The sequence below is a fragment of the Oncorhynchus mykiss genome, chromosome 24 (genome assembly GCF_057628025.1).
Source record: "Oncorhynchus mykiss isolate SJ-2025 chromosome 24, ASM5762802v1, whole genome shotgun sequence".
NCBI classification, from domain to species: domain Eukaryota; kingdom Metazoa; phylum Chordata; class Actinopteri; order Salmoniformes; family Salmonidae; genus Oncorhynchus; species Oncorhynchus mykiss.
Window position 1 is genome coordinate 21,950,081 of NC_143045.1, and position 22,231 is coordinate 21,972,311.

Below are 22,231 nucleotides of genomic sequence, written 5' to 3' on the forward strand. Positions count from 1 at the left end.
ATGCTGGCATACAATAGTGATGGCATACAGAAGTGCTTGATGGATATCTGTCTGTCTGTCTGTCTGTCTGTCTGACAGTGGCCCACTGCCCCCCCCCCCCCTCCCCCCTCTGTAGTAATGTACCTTTGCCCTGAGTTGACCCTGTGACCTCCTCTGTCAGTCACACAGTGACACGGAGGAGGGGACAGCCCTCTCTCCTGTTACTCTGACACATTTCAATCACAATCACACACCTGGTACTGATACACTGGGTCAACCTGGGGTCATGACTTTGACATTAAGTGCGTCCACTACGTGTGGGATTTGGCAAGCTCATTTCTTCATGTGAGTGTGTGACCATAGTCATTGGAGCAAGCTGGATGGAAACATTGGGCAGTGATCCGTGTGACATCTCATAAACAGTCTGTCCTGTACAATTACTGTAGGAAGCCGATTATAGAGGAAGATCTTGAGGTTCTCAGCTCATAAACATTTACTGCAACACTGTTTCTTGTGTCATGGGCCTTTAAACAAGCGAAAGTGTCTATGTGTATTTGTGTGTTTGTGTGTGGGGGTGTGTGCATGTGTGTTCGCGCGATGTGTCTGTCTGTTTACTAGTGTGTGGATAGCTGTGGAAGCTCATTAGAAGGACAGATTACATAAAATGAGAACAGCTCCTTCCCCAGCAGCACAGATTGACTTGGTCACACAGAATGTTAAAACACTCATATAGAGTGCCTTTGGAAAGTATTCAGACCCTTTGACTTTTTCCACATTTTGTTAGGTTACAGCTTTATTCTAAAATGTATTAAATTGTTATTTTTCCTCATCAATCTACACACATTACCCCATAATGACAAAGCAAAAACTGTTATTTTGCTCATTTATATATATATATAAAAAAGATTGGGAGAAACTCCCCAAATACAGGAGTGCCATTCTTCTCTGCAGATCCTCTCAAGCTCTGTCAGGTTGGATGGGGAGCATTGCTGCACAGATATTTTCAGGTCACTCCAGAGATGTTAGATCGGGTTCAAGTCCGGGCTCTGGCTGGGCTACTCAGAGACTTGTCCAGAAGCCACTCCTGCGTTGTCTTGGCTGTGTGCTTAGAGTCGTTGTCCTGTTGGAAGGTGAACCCTCACCCCAGTCTGAGGTCCTGAGCGCTTTGGAGCAGGTTTTCATCAAGGATCTCTCTGTACTTAGTCTCCTAGTCCCTGATGCTGAAAAACATCCCCACAGCATGATTCTGCCACCACCATTCTTCACCATAGGGATGGTGCCAGGTTTCCTCCAGACATGACGCTTGGCATTCAGGCCAAAGAGTTCAATCTTGGTTTCATCAGAACAGAGAATCTTGTTTCTCACGGTCTGAAAGTCTTAAGGTGCCTTTTGGCAAACACCAAGTGGGCTGTCATGTGCCTTTTACTGAGGAGTTGCTTCCGTCTGGCCACTCTATCATAAAGGCCTGATTGGTGGAGTGCTGCAGAGATGGTTGTCCTTCTGGAAGGTCTCCCGTCTCCACAGAGGTACTGTAGAGCTCGGTGTCTTGGTCACCTCCCTGACCAGTGCCCTTCTCCCCCAATTGTTCCATTTGGCCGGGCAGCTAGCTCTAGGAAGAGTCTTGGTGTTTCCAAACTTCTTCCATTTAAGAAGGATGAAGGCCACTGATTTCTTGGGGACCTTACATGCTGCAGAAATGTTTTGGTTCCCTTCCCCATAAATGTGTTGATACCCTTCCCCAGATCTTTGCCTCGACACAATCCTGTCTCGGAGCTCTACAGGACATTTCCTTCGACCTAATGGCTTGGTTTTTGCTCTGACATGCACTGGCAACTGTTGGACCTTGTACAGTGGTAGAACAAGTATTTGAACCTTTTGGAATTACCTGGTCTTCTGTATAAATTGGTCATACAATTTGATCTGATCTTCATCTAAGTCACAACAATAGACAAACACAGTCTGCTTAAACTAATAACACACAAACAATTGTAGGTTTTCATGTCTTTATTGAACACACCATGTAAACATTCACAGTGTAGGGTGGGAAAAGTATGTGAACCCTTGGTTTTAATAACTGGTTGGCCCTCCTTTGGCAGCAATAACCTCAACCAAACGTTTTCTGTAGTTGCGGATCAGACCTGCAGAAGGAATTTTGGAACATTCCTCTTTACAAAATTGTTTCAGTTCAGCAATATTCTTGGGGTGTTTGGTGTGTACTTCTCTCTTGAGGTCATGCCACAGCATCTCAATCGGGTTGGTCAGGACTTTGACTGGGCCACTCCAGAAGGCGTATTTTCTTCTGTTTAAGCCATTCTGTTGTTGATTTACTTCTGTGTTTTGAGTCATTGTCCTGTTCACCATACTTTACAGTTGGGATAAAGTTTTGATGTTGATGTGCTGTGCCTTTTTTTCTCCACACATAGTGCTGTGTGTTCCTTCCAAACAACTCAACTTTAATTTAATCTGTACACAGAATATTTTGCCAGTAGCGCTGTAGAACATCCAGGTGCTCTTTTGCGTCCTCCCATGAACACCATTCTTGTTTAGTGTTTAAGTATCGTAGACTTGTCAACAGAGATGTTAGCATGTTCCAGATATTTCTTTGTCTTTAGCTGACACTCTAAGATTCTTCTTAACCTCATTGAGCATTCTGTGCTGTGCTCTTGCAGTCATCTTTGCAGGACGGCCACTGCTAGGGAGAGTAGCAACAGTACTGAGCTTTCTCCATTTATAGACAATTTGTCTTAGCGTGGACTGATGAACATCATGGCTTTTAGAGTTACTTTTGTAACCCTTTCCAGCTTTATGTAAGTCAACAATTCTTAATCTTGGGTCTTCTGAGATATCTTTTGTTCGAGGCATGGTTCACATCAGGCAATGCTTCTTGTGAATAGCAAAACTCAAATTAGTTTTTTTATAGGGCAGGGCTGCTCTAACCAACATCTCCAATCTCAAGTCATTAGCCTAGGGGTTCACATACTTTTTCCAAACTACACTGTAAATGTTTAAATGATGTATTCAATATAGACAAGAAAAATACTATAATTTGTGTGTCATTAGTTTAAACAGACTGTTGTTGTGACTTAGATGAAGATCAGATCTAATTTTATGTCAAATTTATGCAGAAATCCAGGTAATTCCAAAGGGTTCACATACTTTTTCTTGCCACTGTATAGACAGGTGTGTGCCTTTCCAAATCATGTCCAATCAGTTGAATTTACCACAGGTGGACTCCAATGAAGTTGTAGAAACATCTCAAGGATGATCAATGGAAACAGGATTCACCTGAGCTCAATTTCAAGTCTCATAGCAAAGGGTCCGAATACTTATGTAAATAAGTAAAAATGAAAAAAATATAAGAGAAAATTCTAATAACCTGTTTACTCTTTGCCATTATGGGATATTGTGTGTAGGTTGCTGAGGATTATTATTTTTTAATCCATTTTAAAATAAGGCTGAAACGTAACAAAATGTGGAAAAAGTCAGAGTCTGAATGCTTTCTGAAGGCACTGTTCATCAAACCCCCCAGCTAGAGACTTATTGCACGGCTGGCAATCATTATTGTGTAGCTGATACAAGTTGTGCCATTACCCTCGTACTGAAACTTACGGCCTGATGGATTTCAGCTAAGTAAATTCCTAATGAGCTCCCAAAGAAAAGCTTAAATCTATATTTAATTCAATTAAAGCTGGTCACCATGTATCATCTTTACTTGTTTTAATAAAGCCTGTAATATAAACAGTAAATTATGCATGCTCCCCATGAACTCTGGAATTCAGTCACTAAGGTCACATGTAGGATACAATCTACATAGACGAGCCGGTCCTCCTCTGTGTGACGAGGTGGTGATGGTGGCGGCGGTGGTGGTGGGGGTCAGTGATTTGGCATTGAAAAGGCCAGTCACTGAAGCCTGCTGATCTCTGTGGCCTCTGAAAGATTAATATTGAAGACATCCATTAGAACAGTAATGGAAGAGTACACGTCTCCCCACCACTCCTAATCAAGTGTAAAATCTTCCGTACGACTCAGACATCTCTGGCTACTGGACACGTCTTTGTGTGGAGCTAATTTCCTAAATTAAATACGTAGTTTATTCAGTGGACGAGATACATTTACAGCAGACGTGATTGTATCATCATCCACTGAACCGTGTCCAGTGATTCACTCACTGTTTGCATGGGGGAATACTGTGTAGAGACGCCCAAGTCTTTTAAAGTGCTGCAGTGTCATTAACTAAATGTAGACTTGGGTTACATCACAGGCTTGGTTTATTCTGGCTCCTGGACAGCAAAGATTCTGTCTCCGAATGAGATTTGAAGCACCTTTCTGCTTCAGTTAACCCCAGGTACAGATGAGGAGAGTTTGAGAGTGGGCAGTGCAGGGCTGTTTGGCGTAATAGTCCTGAAGAAATGGAAAGGTGATTTGAATATGAATCTGACAGGTTAATGCAGCAATATCAAAGGATAATAAATCCCGTCATCAAGCCATGAAAAATGATATCGTCCTGAAACCCTTATAGAATCTGTATCCTTCCAACTCAATACGAAAGATTACATTACATTATCCAAACTCAAATCGTATTTCCTCAACTCATTTGATTTCCTATCAAATGCCATATATCCTGACAGTAAGTAGATACCGTATGAAAATACCCATATGGAATAGAAAATAACGAATAGAAAGTAATCAAGTAATGCTGACATTGAGAACTGTCCTCCCAGCTCAGTATGTAGTGAGTGCACCCCTCTAATCTTCCTGACTGGGTACCCCTTTAACCTTCCTGCCTGGGTACCCCTTTAACCTTCCTGACTGGGTACCCCTCTAATCTTCCTGACTGGGTACCCCTTTAACCTTCCTGCCTGGGTACCCCTTTAACCTTCCTGACTGGGTACCCCTTTAACCTTCCTGACTGGTACTCCTTTAACCTTCCTGACTGGGTACCCCTTTAACCTTCCTGACTGGTACTCCTTTAACCTTCCTGACTGGTACCCCTTTAACCTTCCTGCCTGGGTACCCCTTTAACCTTCCTGACTGGTACCCCTTTAACCTTCCTGACTGGGTACCCCTTTAACCTTCCTGACTGGTACCCCTTTAACCTTCATGCCTGGGTACCCCTTTAACCTTCCTGACTGGGTACCCCTCTAACCTTCCTGACTGGGTACCCCTTTAACCTTCCTGACTGGGTATCCCTTTAAACCTTCCTGACTGGGTACCCCTCTAACCTTCCTGACTAGGTACCCCTTTAACCTTCCTGCCTGGGTACCCCTTTAACCTTCCTGCCTGGGTACCCCTCTAACCTTCCTGACTGGGTACCCCTTTAACCTTCCTGACTGGGTACCCCTTTAACCTTCCAGACTGGTACCCTTTAACCTTCCTGACTGGGTACCCCTCTAACAGTCCTGACTGGATGACCCTTTAACCTTCCTGACTGGGTACCCCTGTAACCACCTCTCTGGTCTCATCCCTCAGGAGGAGAGCTGGTGCACCTGCCCCCGTACCTACGAATGGACTTCCTGTTAAACCGTGGCTCTGCATCGGGAGGCCGGGGGTCCAATGGTGGCAACGGAGGAAGAGAAGGAGGAGGAGGGGAGACAGGTGCGTTGGGTCAGGTGTGTTTGGAGCCCCAGAAGAGCCGCACACTGAAACGGCCCCCGCTCCTGGAACCCACACCCATGGAGGTGCCCACATCCAGGGAGGTGCAGCAGTGGCAGCCAGGGACTGCCTCCACCCTTCCCCAGCGTGAGCCCACTGGCCGTGAGGCCACCGGAGACCTGGCCCAGGCCCCGGCTGCCAAGCTCAGCAGCTCACAGGAGTCCCTGCTAGACTCCAGAGGACACTTAAAACAGAGCAACAACCCCTACGCAAAGTCCTACACACTGGTATAACACAAGGAGTTACGTTACACACTCCGGGACTTAGACTGTAAACTGTACTGCAGCTCTACGCAGAGAGCTGGCACGGAACAATGATGATGTTGGACACTTTTCAACAACGACTAATATATATTTCTGACTCCAAGTGGATGCGTTACTTTGATTCTTTCTGTATTTCTTTCTCTTGCTTTCTTTCGTTCCTTCTCTTCTCTATTCCTTTCTTTTATTATTTTGTTCTTGCTCCCTTCTTTCCTCTTCTGGCTCTCTGATTTCTCCGTTTTATTTTCTATTTGAGTAGTCTTTTATTCTAAACACCATATGAAAATTGCCAAAATAATGTATTTAAATTTGACGAAGAAAAATACTATTGAATTTATATCAATGATAATCATAGTCATTATTATTATTATATATAAAAATGTAAAAATGTCTAAAAACAAGAAGAAGAAGAGGAGGAGGACTCTGGAGCACTCTGCGGGAGGATATTGCTTTCTTCATTTGTTTATTTTGTTTGTCGCAGTGTGATCAAATCGATGATTGGATAGCTGGCGGTTTTTCAATAATGAGAGGAGCCAAGGAAAATAACTGCATTAAAGCTGAACCTGTCTGTCCATGCCTTCGACTCAATCTACTCAGATAGATTGTTACTACATTCTTCAACCTTTCCAATGACTGCATGGGGACTGATCTATGACAATTTACAGGAATGGCTGGAAAATCCAAAAGAGAATTTTGTCACACTATGAAAATTATACAATGTGAATATATATAAAAGAGATCACTTTTATTTGTGGATATTACAGGGAAAATGATTTGGTTAATAAAGTCCTTAGTCATGTTTGCACACGTGGGTTTGATTTGAGATTTGGACAATACTGCTTTTTCTCTTTCTTCCTCCATCTCTAACCCTCTCAGCCACCACAGAGCCTAGCATACCGATCACTCCATAGCCTGTGTGTTGTGTAACACAAGCACCCTTCACTACACTGCAATAATTGATTTGGGTGTATACATGATAAATGACTCTGAACAGGTCACCTGGATCGGATGTCTCACATTATATTAGCTAGTAGAGGGCAGGCAGGGTATAGACATCACTGCTCCCTATCAGACCTCAGGGGTATCTGACTCCATTGATCCGCTCCCCCTTAGTGCAGAGGGCTCTCTGGTTAAATAGGTATGATTTATCCACACTAGTGACGACTTATTGGTATGTGGAGAACTGTGGCAATCCACCTGAATCACCTGAAAGCCCAGATCTAATGTTAACGCTGCAGTGAAGGGTATTGACTAGAAATATCTGTCAGCATTGTGACCTTATTTCAGGGAGATGACAAACTAGTGAAAGATGAGACTTCCTGTGTCTTAGTTAATGTTTTGGGGTCATTTAAGTCCGTTAGCACTGGTTGTATCTAACTGAGTGTTGGGCTCTTTTCATTTGACTTCTCAACATGGCTCTCACTGGGTTCGATCTGACTTCTCAACATGGCTCTCAATGGGTTTGATCTGACTTCTCAACATGGTCTCACTGGGTTGGCCTGGAGTTGTCACCCCCAACAGGGGGCGCTGTGTAGTCACGCAACACAGCACCTCTGTGACAATAAATGAGGAGAAATTGGTTTTGCTTTAGAGAGGGCTGTACAGTATTTAAACAGATTTTGACATTCTTATGGGAAGCTTCAAGGGCAGGACAAGAACACGCGGTCGTCTATCCATCCGTTTGAAGCGTCGCTAGACTCTACCACACAGAACCCAATAAATTATTCATCCCCACACCGACACTGGGTCCCAGATCAGGTTCACATTGTCACACACCGATCACCCTATGCCGAAGTATGGGGCACCACACACACACATACACAGCACTATGCCTCTACAGGGAGTAGTAGTGACATCTTAATGAATCTACAACCTCTCTGGAAAGTTAGGGTTTGTTTCCTGCCCAAATGGGTGTACTTGTAGACAGACCATCTATAATGTAGCACTGGAGATCTGATGATATTCTCCACTGAGCCTGAGTCGTCACATCACAGCTATGGGGCTTACGTAATGACAGATATGGGCACTTGGTGTGGGAAACTATGTTGTGTTTAGAAAAACATAGGAGCCTTTTATGTGTCCCACATCTTCAGTACATGATGACATATTCCTAATTGACTTGATATCATGTATATACTGTACATACTAACATGATGTAACTGGGGAGAAGATTATCCTCTCTTGACGTGGGAAGTGTGGTTATAACTCATATTTTCTACATATCGTCGCTGTCTGATGAAAACTACATTTTGTTTTACATGTATTAAAATCAGTAACCCGTCAATGTACTCTGAACATTTTATAACACTAGGACCATGCAAATGTATTCAAAATATTCTAAATAGGTTCTGATGTTTTATAATTGTATGTTCGTTAAAGGGAAATAAGGGTCATTTTTTTTCAATTTCCTATCAAGCTTCTGTTTTGGAGAGTAGAGGTTTTCATCAGACATCAACAATATGCTCCTATGTACAGTATATGCCTCATGACAGCGATAAGTAAGTGTCATGTACAGTAGTGAATTTAATATATGAGTGCTGATTTCACTCTCATACAGTAAGTATAGAATGGAGGAATAGAGTGCTTCTGTTCCTCTGACCGGAGCCCATTATTCCACCTCCCAATGCGCACAACGGAGAGAGAAGCTCCAAATCTAATCAGATTTTAGAGACACGATGACCTCCCCCTGGGGAAAGAAGACGTGAATGCCTCACAGTGTCAATCAGGAGAGATTCACACCTTTCCGTTAAATCATAGCCTGCATCCAAATGTAAAAAGGGTGTTACTTATAATATAAGCTAATGAGCTCATTCAGTAAGGGTCATTGGGGTTCGTAAGTGATAGCATACAGTTGAAGTCGGAAGTTTACATACACTTAGGTTGGAGTCATTTAAAAATCGTTTTTCAACCACTTCACAAATTTCTTGTTAACAAACTATAGTTTTGGCAAGTTGGAAGGGACATCTACTTTATGCATGACACAAGTAATTTTGTTGTTTACAGACAGATTATTTAACCTATACTTCACTGTATCATAATTCCAGTGGGTCAGAAGTTTACATACACTATGTTGACTGTGCCTTTAAACAGCTTGGGGGGGGGGGGGGGGGGGGGGGAATGATGTCATATGGCTTTAGAAGCTGCCGATAGAATAATTGACATAATTTGAGTCAATTGGAGGTGTACCTGTGGATGTAATTCAAGGCCTACCTTCAAAGTCAGTGCCTCTTTGCTTGACATCGTGGGAAAATCAAAATAAATCAGCCAAGACCTCAGAAAGAAAATTGTAGACCTCCACAAGTCTGGTTCATCCTTGGGAGCAATTTCCAAACACCTGAAGGTACCACGTTTATCTGTACAAACAATAGTACGCAAGTATAAACACCATGGGACCACGCAGCTGCCATACCGCTCAGGAAGGAGACATGTTCTGTCTCCTAGAGATGAACGCAATTTGAAAAGTGCAAATCAATCCCAGAACAACAGCAAAGGACCTTGTGAAGATGCTGCAGGATACAGGTACAAAAGTTTCTATATCCACAGTAAAACGAGTCCTATATTGACATAACCTGAAAGGCCGCTCAGCAAGGAAGAAGCCACTGCTCCAAAACCGACATAAAAAAGCCAGACTATGGTTTGCAACTGCACATGGGGACAAAGATCGTACATTTTGGAGAAATATCCTCTGGTCTGATGAATCAAAAACAGAACTGTTTGGCCATAATGACCATCGTTATGTTTGGAGGGAAAAGGGGGAGGCTTGCAAGCTGAAGAACACCATCCCAACTGTGAAGCACGGGGGTGGCAGCATCATGTTGTGGGGGTGCTTTGCTGCAGGAGTGACTAGTGTACTTCACAAAATAGATGGCGTCATGAGTAAGGAAAATTATGTGGATATATTTAAGCAACATCTGAAGAAATCAGTCAGGAAGTTAAAGCTTGGTCACAAATGGGTCTTCCAAATGGACAATGACCTCAAGCGTACTTCCAAAGTTGTGTAAAAATGGCTTAAGGACAACAAAGTTAAGATATTGGAGTGGCCATCACAAAGCGCTGACCTCAGGCTCATGGAAATTTGTTGGCAGAACTGAAAAAGTGTTTGACCCAAGTTAAACCATTCTGACTCACTGGGAATGTGATGAAAGAAATAAAAGCTGAAATAAATCATTCTCTCTACTATTATTCTGACATTTAAGATTCTTAAAATAAAGTGGTGATCCTACTGACCTAAGACAGAGAATTCTTCTAGGATAAATGTCAGGAATTGTGAAAACTGGGTTTAAATGTATTTTGGTTAAGGTGTATGTAAACTTCTGACTTCAGCTGTAGGTTTGTAGCACAGTGTTCAAGGATCATGCAGCCTCACAGTGAGTGAATGTACAGTAGAGGAGGGGTTTCATTAACCACTTTGAGATGAGCTGAAATTCTGAAGTTGTGTGTGTGCGAGCTGATTCAGAGATAATGCAGGTCAGAGATAATGCACTGAGGACGCTTCTATTGGTTAGGGAGGCTCTGAGGGGATTGTGCTGCAGTGTCAGTTTAGGCAGGTTTGGAATAGACCACCACTCTCCACTAAGCCTCATAATGAGGTGCCAGAAGAACATGCATCAGACGGGGGCAATTTGGAGCTTATAAAATACTGGGCATCTCCCTGGAGGTAACCCTGTGCTACTTTCATCTGTCAGACCTTGTCCTACTCACAAGATCAGTCTTCCCACAATTTCCTTCTGACGTTCTCTCCCTTTCTCTTCACTCTTCTCTCTCCTCGCTCTATCGATCCTGAAGCTGTCTTGTCCTTGTCCTAACTGAAGGATCTGATTTGTGCCCCTGGATGCTTCTGACAAGAAATGGTCTCTCAAACATTTATCATCAAACTGGACTAGGTGGGAGACTTGGTTGGGTTGGCATCCTCCTGGCGAGGGGGTGGATTTATCATCTTTATGCCACATAACTATATTCATCTCCTGGCCCCCCCATCCCAACTTCCTCTGAAGTAGGCCTACAAACCAAATGAACCATGGCGGCGGTCTGAGGTTTACATGCAACCCGGCAGTGCAAGCTACAAGTTTATTAACTGTTCTCTTAAATCAGCCAGACAAAATTCTCCACTATGATCGGCTAGAGGAATATGCAGCTCATTGATTGTGAGATATTTATTGGTCCAGGGTAGACCGGTCTTGATTGACGGGTGACTTTCTTGAATCCTCTTTATTAATTCCTTTTAATAACTACCCATACAGTATGGGGGCTATACAGTACATGAGGGACTGCAAATTAATCAAATCTGTGGTCATGTGTAGTGGTGGGGAGGGATGTCATTAGGACCGTTCACAACCTACCTCATATCTTATAGTACCTCATGTTCACCTCATTATCAGTATATTATAGTACCTCATCAGTATCGTATAGTACCTCATTATCAGTATTGTATAGTATCTCATTATCAGTATCTTTTAGTACCTCATCAGTATATTATAGTACCTCATTATCAGTATCTTATAGTACCTCATCAGTATTGTATAGTACCACGTTATCAGTATCTTATAGTTCCTCATTATTAGTATCTTATATTTCCTCATTATCAGTGTCTTATAGTACCTCATTATCATTATATTATAGTACCTCATTATCACATGTAAGATGTCCTATTGTTCTGTGAGTAGTGCCTCTATTCTACAAGATTTATCAATGTTATTTGTGGTTCCTATTCACTGATCGTTGAAGGTGTGTCCATGTAGATTCAAGGCATGTTTTGGGTCAGTTCAGTACTTCTCTGTATATAGGACATCCTTAGTGACTGTTATACAGTCCTTGTCAAACAAATGAGTGTCTGGGGTAAAACATGTAAGTAGACCAGTCTGCCTGGAGTTGGTCAAACAATTTTAGATAGCCTGCTGCTAGTCACCCCTGGGATGATGTTTCTACACTAACATTAAGGACACTTAACACTCTGTCTGACCTATGCAGCAGTACTTCCAAAGACTTTCTATGCTCTTGGGGATTCTCCCCAATTTTCCATAACTCTGAAATATATTTAGCATTTTGATCATTAAGAAGAGGGCATTCATTACACTTATGTGTGTTTTACTTGGTAAAATGGTCCCTTTACTTGAGCGAGGCCATAGAAGCCGAAACCATCAGAGATGGTCAGGTTGCTGTTGCAAGTTTATTCTGAGCAGGATGACTGTTACAGTAACAACACATCTATTCCAATCTTCATGTTCACATGATCTGACTAAATCCAGCTATTACCACCAGGATGAACAACAAAAGTGCTGTTATATACATGTACTGTAGATGTTCAACCTTGAGACAGTCAGGCCTGCTACGAGAGTTGGCCTTTTTCTTTGCTTGCTGACCCCCTTCGGAGAAAATCTGGCAATTTGGAGAGATTACACACCTGAAATATGCGTAGGGGATTTTTTCACCATTGTAATGACCACAAAATGCTGCAATACATGCTTTTTTTCACACAACAGGGGAATCCATGTTGTAGACATTCGTACAGTGTCTTTTCATTCTAAACCTTCTAAGCTTTAAGTTACAGTTCTTGTTTCTAATTGGAAATACACATTAATGCATGTAGGAATTCCAAAAAGATAGGGGGAGCAATGTGAAACGCTGTAAAATCAATTAAAAAAATGTCAGGATGAACACACCTGAGAACGATGTCTATAACGGGATGGTGAACAGTTGTGACCCATTACAGTGGTTAGAAATACTCAGTAGTTCAGGGGGTGGCCCAGAATGAGTGAGGCTACTGGAGCAACTTAGCTGCTGGCTGCACCAATCATTTCTAGGCCATTGTTCAAGGTGGAAGAAAAGAGAGTTCTCAATGACTTACAGTATGGAAACACAGAGGGTTGAATGAGATTATATTATAATGGGGATCACTGTCCTTTCAAAAACACTGAGCCATAGTTTATTCATGTTTGACCTTGAAATTAATTTATACCTTTTGAAATGAATAGGTCCATTTTCGTGAGGTTTAATCAAATTCATTGACAAGTTCACTGTTAGATTATTTGTCTTGGTGGATCTCCTTCAGGGTGTTAGTATTGATTTTAGATCTATTAGTCCAATATCATTCTGTTTAAGTAGCCTGTTCTGAGAACGTTCAACCTTCTCTAAATGCAAAGTTGATCATTCTCCACACAGAGAACAATACCTGTGGTGTGAGAGTTCATCTGAAGGTAACACAGACAAAAGCATTGTTTGTTAAGTAGTACATGTACCTCCATCCCAGAGGAACTCCCTGGCCACCATTCACATTGATTTCAGGCCAAGTAAGTAAAATGACAACCATTGTCAAGCACTCACGTCCAGACTTGCAATGCACTACGTCACGTTGTTATAGACCATCTCTGACAGGCCAACTTGAAAACTGAATCCTGGCTGATTCCATTATGGTCCCTAGCCCTAACCCTAACCCTAGCTTCATGTCCACATCCTGGTTCAACCATAACCCTAGCCTCAACCACAATCCTAACCTTAGCATCATGTCCACATCCTGGTGGATGTCAACTGTAACCTTCAACCCTGACCCTAACCCTAACCCTAGCTTCATGTGTTCTGTGAACACGGTGGGTTACTGGCACCGGCCCAGTTTGATAGTGACGCTGAGATTCAATCAAAGTTTTAATCAGGCTTTCAGAGTAACAGCAGGATGCAGCTTTGTTCAGCACTGTCAAAAAATGCAAACAAATGCATTCAGAATCAAGTTTCTGTTCAAGCTATCAGCATTCAATTTCCACTGTCCACAAGGATAAGCGTTTGCTATGTAAGAGGATCTAGGGAAAGTCAGAAAAAGTTATATCTTGAGTGATGAACCTCTCAACACAATCAAACATTTTTTTTCACAAATATTATTTTCTAGTGAACTAAGTCCATATCATTGAAACTATACTGTAATAGCTGAACATATAAATGATACTGAATGAAATCTACAGTAGGCTTTGGCTACAATCAATATTCTTCCGCTGCTGTCTAAACCTGTACATTCTCTCAACAGAGGAAACGTTAAAGTACTAACCAACAAATCAAGAGATGGGGGAAGTCGTGGATCGCTGCTGTCTGGAGAACCTAAGCTCTCATTATGGAAGGATACCCCTTGACAGGAACTCAGGAAGTGATCTGCACATTATTTGCTTTTATTTTCTGGAAATATGTTTAGAAGATGTAGGTCGGTGCAGCGATGCAAGGCACAATAACTGAACTGTCAGTTTCCATAACAATATGGATGATTAATTATTACCAGTAACTGTGAAATGAATTTGTGTATTTGTCCAGTCTAGAATAGGAGGAATGGTAGTGTACATACATTATAGTGTTGCTTTAAAATGGAAGTACAGTACAAGGGAAATATTTTTTGATGGAGTACACTCATCCATGAGTGATATTATTCCTCTATGGAGGATATATTATATTTCACTGCCATGACAACCATAGAAATATGTTTCTATGATGACAAGAACATGCCCTTGAAAGGTTTTCTATCAAAAGAGTAGACATACAGTATCAGTATTCAGATGGGCTCTCCCTCTGTTAAAATATTGAGTGTATTATGTGTGAAAGTGTCCCCCTAACACAGTACATGTCTATGTGTAACACCACAAGTCCATTATACTCTATGTTTCTCAAAACAGGTGTTGTTTTTCCCCTCAAGATTGTGGAACGAGATTAAGTTTCTTCATCTGAGAGATGCTGCTGATTTTAGGGCCTGCATCCAACTGTAATGTCTGGGTTGTGAAGCCTGTGCCGGCTGGCTGACCCCATGGTGCTTCAATCTATCTCCAATTTATAGGTGAGAGAAGGGCGCCAGCCTGGGCCTCTCCAGTGAGGTATCTGCAGCCCAGTGGCGATGCTAATGACACAGTTCCCCCATCCCAATCCTCATCCCCGACCTGTCAGCCTCCACTCTCTCCCTCCAACATCATCCCACCAGGAAGGAGAGGATTGCTGTTCCAGGTACTTGTCTCAAAAGCCCTGTTCATACCTGGTGCTAACATCCTTTTTCCTGATCTTGTCCATACTCTGATTATGCCCACATTTTTGGACAGATGTAGAGGATTAAAAGACACATTGTGATCTGATTGTGATCAGATGTTTCTGACCACCTCCGGAGGTAGCCAGGCGGCAGGTAGTCTCAAGGTTAGAGCAGTGGGCCAGAAACCGGAAGGTCGCTGGTTTGAAACCCTGAGCCGACAAGGTGAAAAATCTGTCACTGTGCAAGGCCAAATCCAATTGCTCTAGGGGCGCTGGACAATGGTGACCTCGGCTGTTACCCCACTCCCTGCAGGTGTCTCAGGAGGCATTGGGATATGCAAGAAACACATTTCCATGAAACACTTGTAGAAGTGTGAAACAGGACAAATACAAGCACCCCCCAAATGATTAATTCACCTAAAAGTGTAAATGGATCTGGACAGTGAAGCCATTTAAATCATCATTATACTGTATCACTTAGGACATCAATATGTGTCTTAAAAGAAATAAATACATGTTTGCAAACGGAGGGCGTATCATTCATTCTGGCCACAATGCAGACACAGTGGATGGACAAGCGATACATTTTATTACCATATGTAAACCCAAATTGGGCAAAATCAGAATGTGGACAAAGGGCGCATGTTAGCATCAGGTATAAACAGGGCTAAAGTGAGTGGGGGAAATATTACAGCCTGGGCTCAGCAGGAACACACACACCTGAACACCTAGAGGACACTTTTTTTAATCACATCTCAGGAGAAGTATTACCCTCAGCAAGTGGCACTTCAGTTCATCCTAGCAGGATGGGTTATGGCACTCTAGTTCATCCTAGCAGGGTGGGTTATGGCACTCTCTAGTTCATCCTAGCAGGGTGAGTTATGGCACTCTGGTTCATCTTAGAAGGGTGGGTTATGGCACTCTAGTTCATCCTAGAAGGGTGAGTTATGGCACTCTGGTTCATCTTAGAAGGGTGGGTTATGGCACTCTAGTTCATCCTAGCAGGGTGGGTTATGGCACTCTAGTTCATCCTAGCAGGGTGGGTTATGGCACTCTAGTTCATCCTAGTAGGGTGGGTTATGGCACTCTTGTTCATCCTAGTAGGGTGGGTTATGGCACTCTAGTTCATCCTAGCAGGGTGGGTTATGGCACTCTAGTTCATCCTAGCAGGGTGGGTTATGGCACTCTAGTTCATCCTAGCAGGGTGGGTTATGGCACTCTAGTTCATCCTAGCAGGGTGGGTTATGGCACTCTGGTTCATCCTAAGAGGGTGGGTTATGGCACTCTAGTTCATCCTAGAAGGGTGAGTTATGGCACTCTTGTTCATCCTAGTAGGGTGGGTTATGGCACTCTAGTTCATCCTAGCAGGGTGGGTTATGGCACTCTAGTTCATCTTAGAAGGGTGGGTTATGGCACTCTAGTTCATCTTAGAAGGGTGGGTTATGGCACTCTAGTTCATCTTAGAAGGGTGGGTTATGGCACTCTAGTTAATCTTAGAAGGGTGAGTTATGGCACTCTAGTTCATCTTAGAAGGGTGGGTTATGGCACTCTAGTTCATCTTAGAAGGGTGAGTTATGGCACTCTAGTTCATCTTAGAAGGGTGGGTTATGGCACTCTAGTTCATCCTAGCAGGGTGGGTTATGGCACTCTCTAGTTCATCCTAGCAGGGTGGGTTATGGCACTCTCTAGTTCATCCTAGCAGGGTGGGTTATGGCACTCTAGTTCATCTTAGAAGGGTGGGTTATGGCACTCTAGTTCATCCTAGCAGGGTGGGTTATGGCACTCTAGTTCATCCTAGCAGGGTGGGTTATGGCACTCTAGTTCATCCTAGCAGGGTGGGTTATGGCACTCTAGTTCATCCTAGCAGGGTGGGTTATGGCACTCTAGTTCATCCTAGCAGGGTGGGTTATGGCACTCTAGTTCATCCTAGAAGGGTGAGTTATGGCACTCTGGTTCATCTTAGAAGGGTGGGTTATGGCACTCTAGTTCATCTTAGAAGGGTGAGTTATGGCACTCTCGTTCATCCTAGCAGGGTGGGTTATGGCACTCTCTAGTTCATCCTAGCAGGGTGGGTTATGGCACTCTAGTTCATCTTAGAAGGGTGAGTTATGGCACTCTAGTTCATCTTAGAAGGGTGGGTTATGGCACTCTAGTTCATCTTAGAAGGGTGAGTTATGGCACTCTAGTTCATCTTAGAAGGGTGGGTTATGGCACTCTAGTTCATCTTAGAAGGGTGGGTTATGGCACTCTAGTTCATCTTAGAAGGGTGGGTTATGGCACTCTAGTTCATCTTAGAAGGGTGGGTTATGGCACTCTAGTTCATCTTAGAAGGGTGAGTTATGGCACTCTAGTTCATCTTAGAAGGGTGGGTTATGGCACTCTAGTTCATCCTAGCAGGGTGGGTTATGGCACTCTAGTTCATCCTAGAAGGGTGAGTTATGGCACTCTGGTTCATCTTAGAAGGGTGGGTTATGGCACTCTAGTTCATCTTAGAAGGGTGCGTTATGGCACTCTAGTTCATCCTAGCAGGGTGGGTTATGGCACTCTAGTTCATCCTAGCAGGGTGGGTTATGGCACTCTAGTTCATCCTAGTAGGGTGGGTTATGGCACTCTAGTTCATCCTAGCAGGGTGGGTTATGGCACTCTAGTTCATCTTAGAAGAGTGGGTTATGGCACTCTAGTTCATCTTAGAAGGGTGGGTTATGGCACTCTAGTTCATCTTAGAAGGGTGGGTTATGGCACTCTAGTTCATCCTAGCAGGGTGGGTTATGGCACTCTAGTTCATCTTAGAAGGGTGGGTTATGGCACTCTAGTTCATCTTAGAAGGGTGGGTTATGGCACTCTAGTTCATCTTAGAAGGGTGGGTTATGGCACTCTAGTTCATCTTAGAAGGGTGAGTTATGGCACTCTAGTTCATCCTAGCAGGGTGGGTTATGGCACTCTCTAGTTCATCCTAGCAGGGTGGGTTATGGCACTCTAGTTCATCTTAGAAGGGTGAGTTATGGCACTCTAGTTCATCTTAGAAGGGTGGGTTATGGCACTCTAGTTCATCTTAGAAGGGGAGTTATGGCACTCTAGTTCATCTTAGAAGGGTGGGTTATGGCACTCTAGTTCATCTTAGAAGGGTGGGTTATGGCACTCTAGTTCATCTTAGAAGGGTGGGTTATGGCACTCTAGTTCATCTTAGAAGGGTGGGTTATGGCACTCTAGTTCATCTTAGAAGGGTGAGTTATGGCACTCTAGTTCATCTTAGAAGGGTGGGTTATGGCACTCTAGTTCATCCTAGCAGGGTGGGTTATGGCACTCTAGTTCATCCTAGAAGGGTGAGTTATGGCACTCTGGTTCATCTTAGAAGGGTGGGTTATGGCACTCTAGTTCATCTTAGAAGGGTGCGTTATGGCACTCTAGTTCATCCTAGCAGGGTGGGTTATGGCACTCTAGTTCATCCTAGTAGGGTGGGTTATGGCACTCTAGTTCATCCTAGCAGGGTGGGTTATGGCACTCTAGTTCATCTTAGAAGGGTGGGTTATGGCACTCTAGTTTATCTTAGAAGGGTGGGTTATGGCACTCTAGTTCATCTTAGAAGGGTGGGTTATGGCACTCTAGTTCATCTTAGAAGGGTGGGTTATGGCACTCTAGTTCATCTTAGAAGGGTGAGTTATGGCACTCTAGTTCATCTTAGAAGGGTGAGTTATGGCACTCTAGTTCATCTTAGAAGGGTGGGTTATGGCACTCTAGTTCATCTTAGAAGGGTGGGTTATGGCACTCTAGTTCATCTTAGAAGTGTGAGTTATGGCACTCTAGTTCATCCTAGCAGGGTGAGTTATGGCACTCTAGTTCATCCTAGCAGGGTGGGTTATGGCACTCTAGTTCATCCTAGCAGGGTGGGTTATGGCACTCTAGTTCATCCTAGCAGGGTGGGTTATGGCACTCTAGTTCATCCTAGCAGGGTGGGTTATGGCACTCTGGTTCATCCTAAGAGGGTGGGTTATGGCACTCTAGTTCATCCTAGAAGGGTGAGTTATGGCACTCTTGTTCATCCTAGTAGGGTGGGTTATGGCACTCTAGTTCATCCTAGCAGGGTGTTTTATGGCACTCTAGTTCATCTTAGAAGGGTGGGTTATGGCACTCTAGTTCATCTTAGAAGGGTGGGTTATGGCACTCTAGTTAATCTTAGAAGGGTGGGTTATGGCACTCTAGTTCATCTTAGAAGGGTGAGTTATGGCACTCTAGTTCATCCTAGCAGGGTGGGTTATGGCACTCTCTAGTTCATCCTAGCAGGGTGGGTTATGGCACTCTAGTTCATCTTAGAAGGGTGAGTTATGGCACTCTAGTTCATCTTAGAAGGGTGGGTTATGGCACTCTAGTTCATCTTAGAAGGGTGAGTTATGGCACTCTAGTTCATCTTAGAAGGGTGGGTTATGGCACTCTAGTTCATCTTAGAAGGGTGGGTTATGGCACTCTAGTTCATCTTAGAAGGGTGGGTTATGGCACTCTAGTTCATCTTAGAAGGGTGGGTTATGGCACTCTAGTTCATCTTAGAAGGGTGAGTTATGGCACTCTAGTTCATCTTAGAAGGGTGGGTTATGGCACTCTAGTTCATCCTAGCAGGGTGGGTTATGGCACTCTAGTTCATCCTAGAAGGGTGAGTTATGGCACTCTGGTTCATCTTAGAAGGGTGGGTTATGGCACTCTAGTTCATCTTAGAAGGGTGCGTTATGGCACTCTAGTTCATCCTAGCAGGGTGGGTTATGGCACTCTAGTTCATCCTAGTAGGGTGGGTTATGGCACTCTAGTTCATCCTAGCAGGGTGGGTTATGGCACTCTAGTTCATCTTAGAAGGGTGGGTTATGGCACTCTAGTTTATCTTAGAAGGGTGGGTTATGGCACTCTAGTTCATCTTAGAAGGGTGGGTTATGGCACTCTAGTTCATCTTAGAAGGGTGGGTTATGGCACTCTAGTTCATCTTAGAAGGGTGAGTTATGGCACTCTAGTTCATCTTAGAAGGGTGAGTTATGGCACTCTAGTTCATCTTAGAAGGGTGGGTTATGGCACTCTAGTTCATCTTAGAAGGGTGGGTTATGGCACTCTAGTTCATCTTAGAAGTGTGAGTTATGGCACTCTAGTTCATCCTAGCAGGGTGAGTTATGGCACTCTAGTTCATCCTAGCAGGGTGGGTTATGGCACTCTAGTTCATCCTAGCAGGGTGGGTTATGGCACTCTAGTTCATCCTAGCAGGGTGGGTTATGGCACTCTAGTTCATCCTAGCAGGGTGGGTTATGGCACTCTGGTTCATCCTAAGAGGGTGGGTTATGGCACTCTAGTTCATCCTAGAAGGGTGAGTTATGGCACTCTTGTTCATCCTAGTAGGGTGGGTTATGGCACTCTAGTTCATCCTAGCAGGGTGTTTTATGGCACTCTAGTTCATCTTAGAAGGGTGGGTTATGGCACTCTAGTTCATCTTAGAAGGGTGGGTTATGGCACTCTAGTTAATCTTAGAAGGGTGGGTTATGGCACTCTAGTTCATCTTAGAAGGGTGGGTTATGGCACTCTAGTTCATCCTAGCAGGGTGGGTTATGGCACTCTAGTTCATCCTAGAAGGGTGAGTTATGGCACTCTGGTTCATCATAGAAGGGTGGGTTATGGCACTCTAGTTCATCTTAGAAGGGTGCGTTATGGCACTCTAGTTCATCCTAGCAGGGTGGGTTATGGCACTCTAGTTCATCCTAGTAGGGTGGGTTATGTCACTCTAGTTCATCCTAGCAGGGTGGGTTATGGCACTCTAGTTCATCTTAGAAGGGTGGGTTATGGCACTCTAGTTCATCTTAGAAGGGTGGGTTATGGCACTCTAGTTCATCTTAGAAGGGTGGGTTATGGCACTCTAGTTCATCTTAGAAGGGTGGGTTATGGCACTCTAGTTCATCTTAGAAGGGTGAGTTATGGCACTCTAGTTCATCTTAGAAGGGTGAGTTATGGCACTCTAGTTCATCTTAGAAGGGTGGGTTATGGCACTCTAGTTCATCTTAGAAGGGTGGGTTATGGCACTCTAGTTCATCTTAGAAGGGTGAGTTATGGCACTCTAGTTCATCTTAGAAGGGTGAGTTATGGCACTCTAGTTCATCTTAGAAGGGTGGGTTATGGCACTCTAGTTCATCTTAGAAGGGTGGGTTATGGCACTCTAGTTCATCTTAGAAGTGTGAGTTATGGCACTCTAGTTCATCCTAGCAGGGTGAGTTATGGCACTCTAGTTCATCCTAGCAGGGTGGGTTATGGCACTCTAGTTCATCCTAGCAGGGTGGGTTATGGCACTCTAGTTCATCCTAGCAGGGTGGGTTATGGCACTCTAGTTCATCCTAGCAGGGTGGGTTATGGCACTCTGGTTCATCCTAAGAGGGTGGGTTATGGCACTCTAGTTCATCCTAGAAGGGTGAGTTATGGCACTCTTGTTCATCCATGTAGGGTGGGTTATGGCACTCTAGTTCATCCTAGCAGGGTGTTTTATGGCACTCTAGTTCATCTTAGAAGGGTGGGTTATGGCACTCTAGTTCATCTTAGAAGGGTGGGTTATGGCACTCTAGTTAATCTTAGAAGGGTGGGTTATGGCACTCTAGTTCATCTTAGAAGGGTGGGTTATGGCACTCTAGTTCATCCTAGCAGGGTGGGTTATGGCACTCTAGTTCATCCTAGAAGGGTGAGTTATGGCACTCTGGTTCATCATAGAAGGGTGGGTTATGGCACTCTAGTTCATCTTAGAAGGGTGCGTTATGGCACTCTAGTTCATCCTAGCAGGGTGGGTTATGGCACTCTAGTTCATCCTAGTAGGGTGGGTTATGTCACTCTAGTTCATCCTAGCAGGGTGGGTTATGGCACTCTAGTTCATCTTAGAAGGGTGGGTTATGGCACTCTAGTTCATCTTAGAAGGGTGGGTTATGGCACTCTAGTTCATCTTAGAAGGGTGGGTTATGGCACTCTAGTTCATCTTAGAAGGGTGGGTTATGGCACTCTAGTTCATCTTAGAAGGGTGAGTTATGGCACTCTAGTTCATCTTAGAAGGGTGAGTTATGGCACTCTAGTTCATCTTAGAAGGGTGGGTTATGGCACTCTAGTTCATCTTAGAAGGGTGGGTTATGGCACTCTAGTTCATCTTAGAAGGGTGAGTTATGGCACTCTAGTTCATCCTAGCAGGTTGAGTTATGGCACTCTAGTTCATCCTAGCAGGGTGGGTTATGGCACTCTGGTTCATCCTAAGAGGGTGGGTTATGGCACTCTAGTTCATCCTAGCAGGGTGGGTTATGGCACTCTAGTTCATCCTAGCAGGGTGGGTTATGGCACTCTGGTTCATCCTAAGAGGGTGG

General features: G+C 43.8%; 1 protein-coding gene across 2 annotated transcripts in view; it reads left to right on the plus strand.

The window, feature by feature from the left end:
* dscamb (DS cell adhesion molecule b) overlaps positions 1–6,696 on the plus strand; it is a 128,043-nt gene extending 121,347 nt beyond the window's left edge. For both annotated transcript variants that reach the window (XM_036961247.2, XM_090218682.1), the window contains exon 33: positions 5,449–6,696. In XM_036961247.2, coding sequence (XP_036817142.2) covers positions 5,449–5,864 — 416 coding nt within the window. In that variant the 3' untranslated portion in view covers positions 5,865–6,696. The remainder of the gene's footprint in view (positions 1–5,448) is intronic.
* Positions 6,697–22,231: the final 15,535 nt, after the last annotated feature.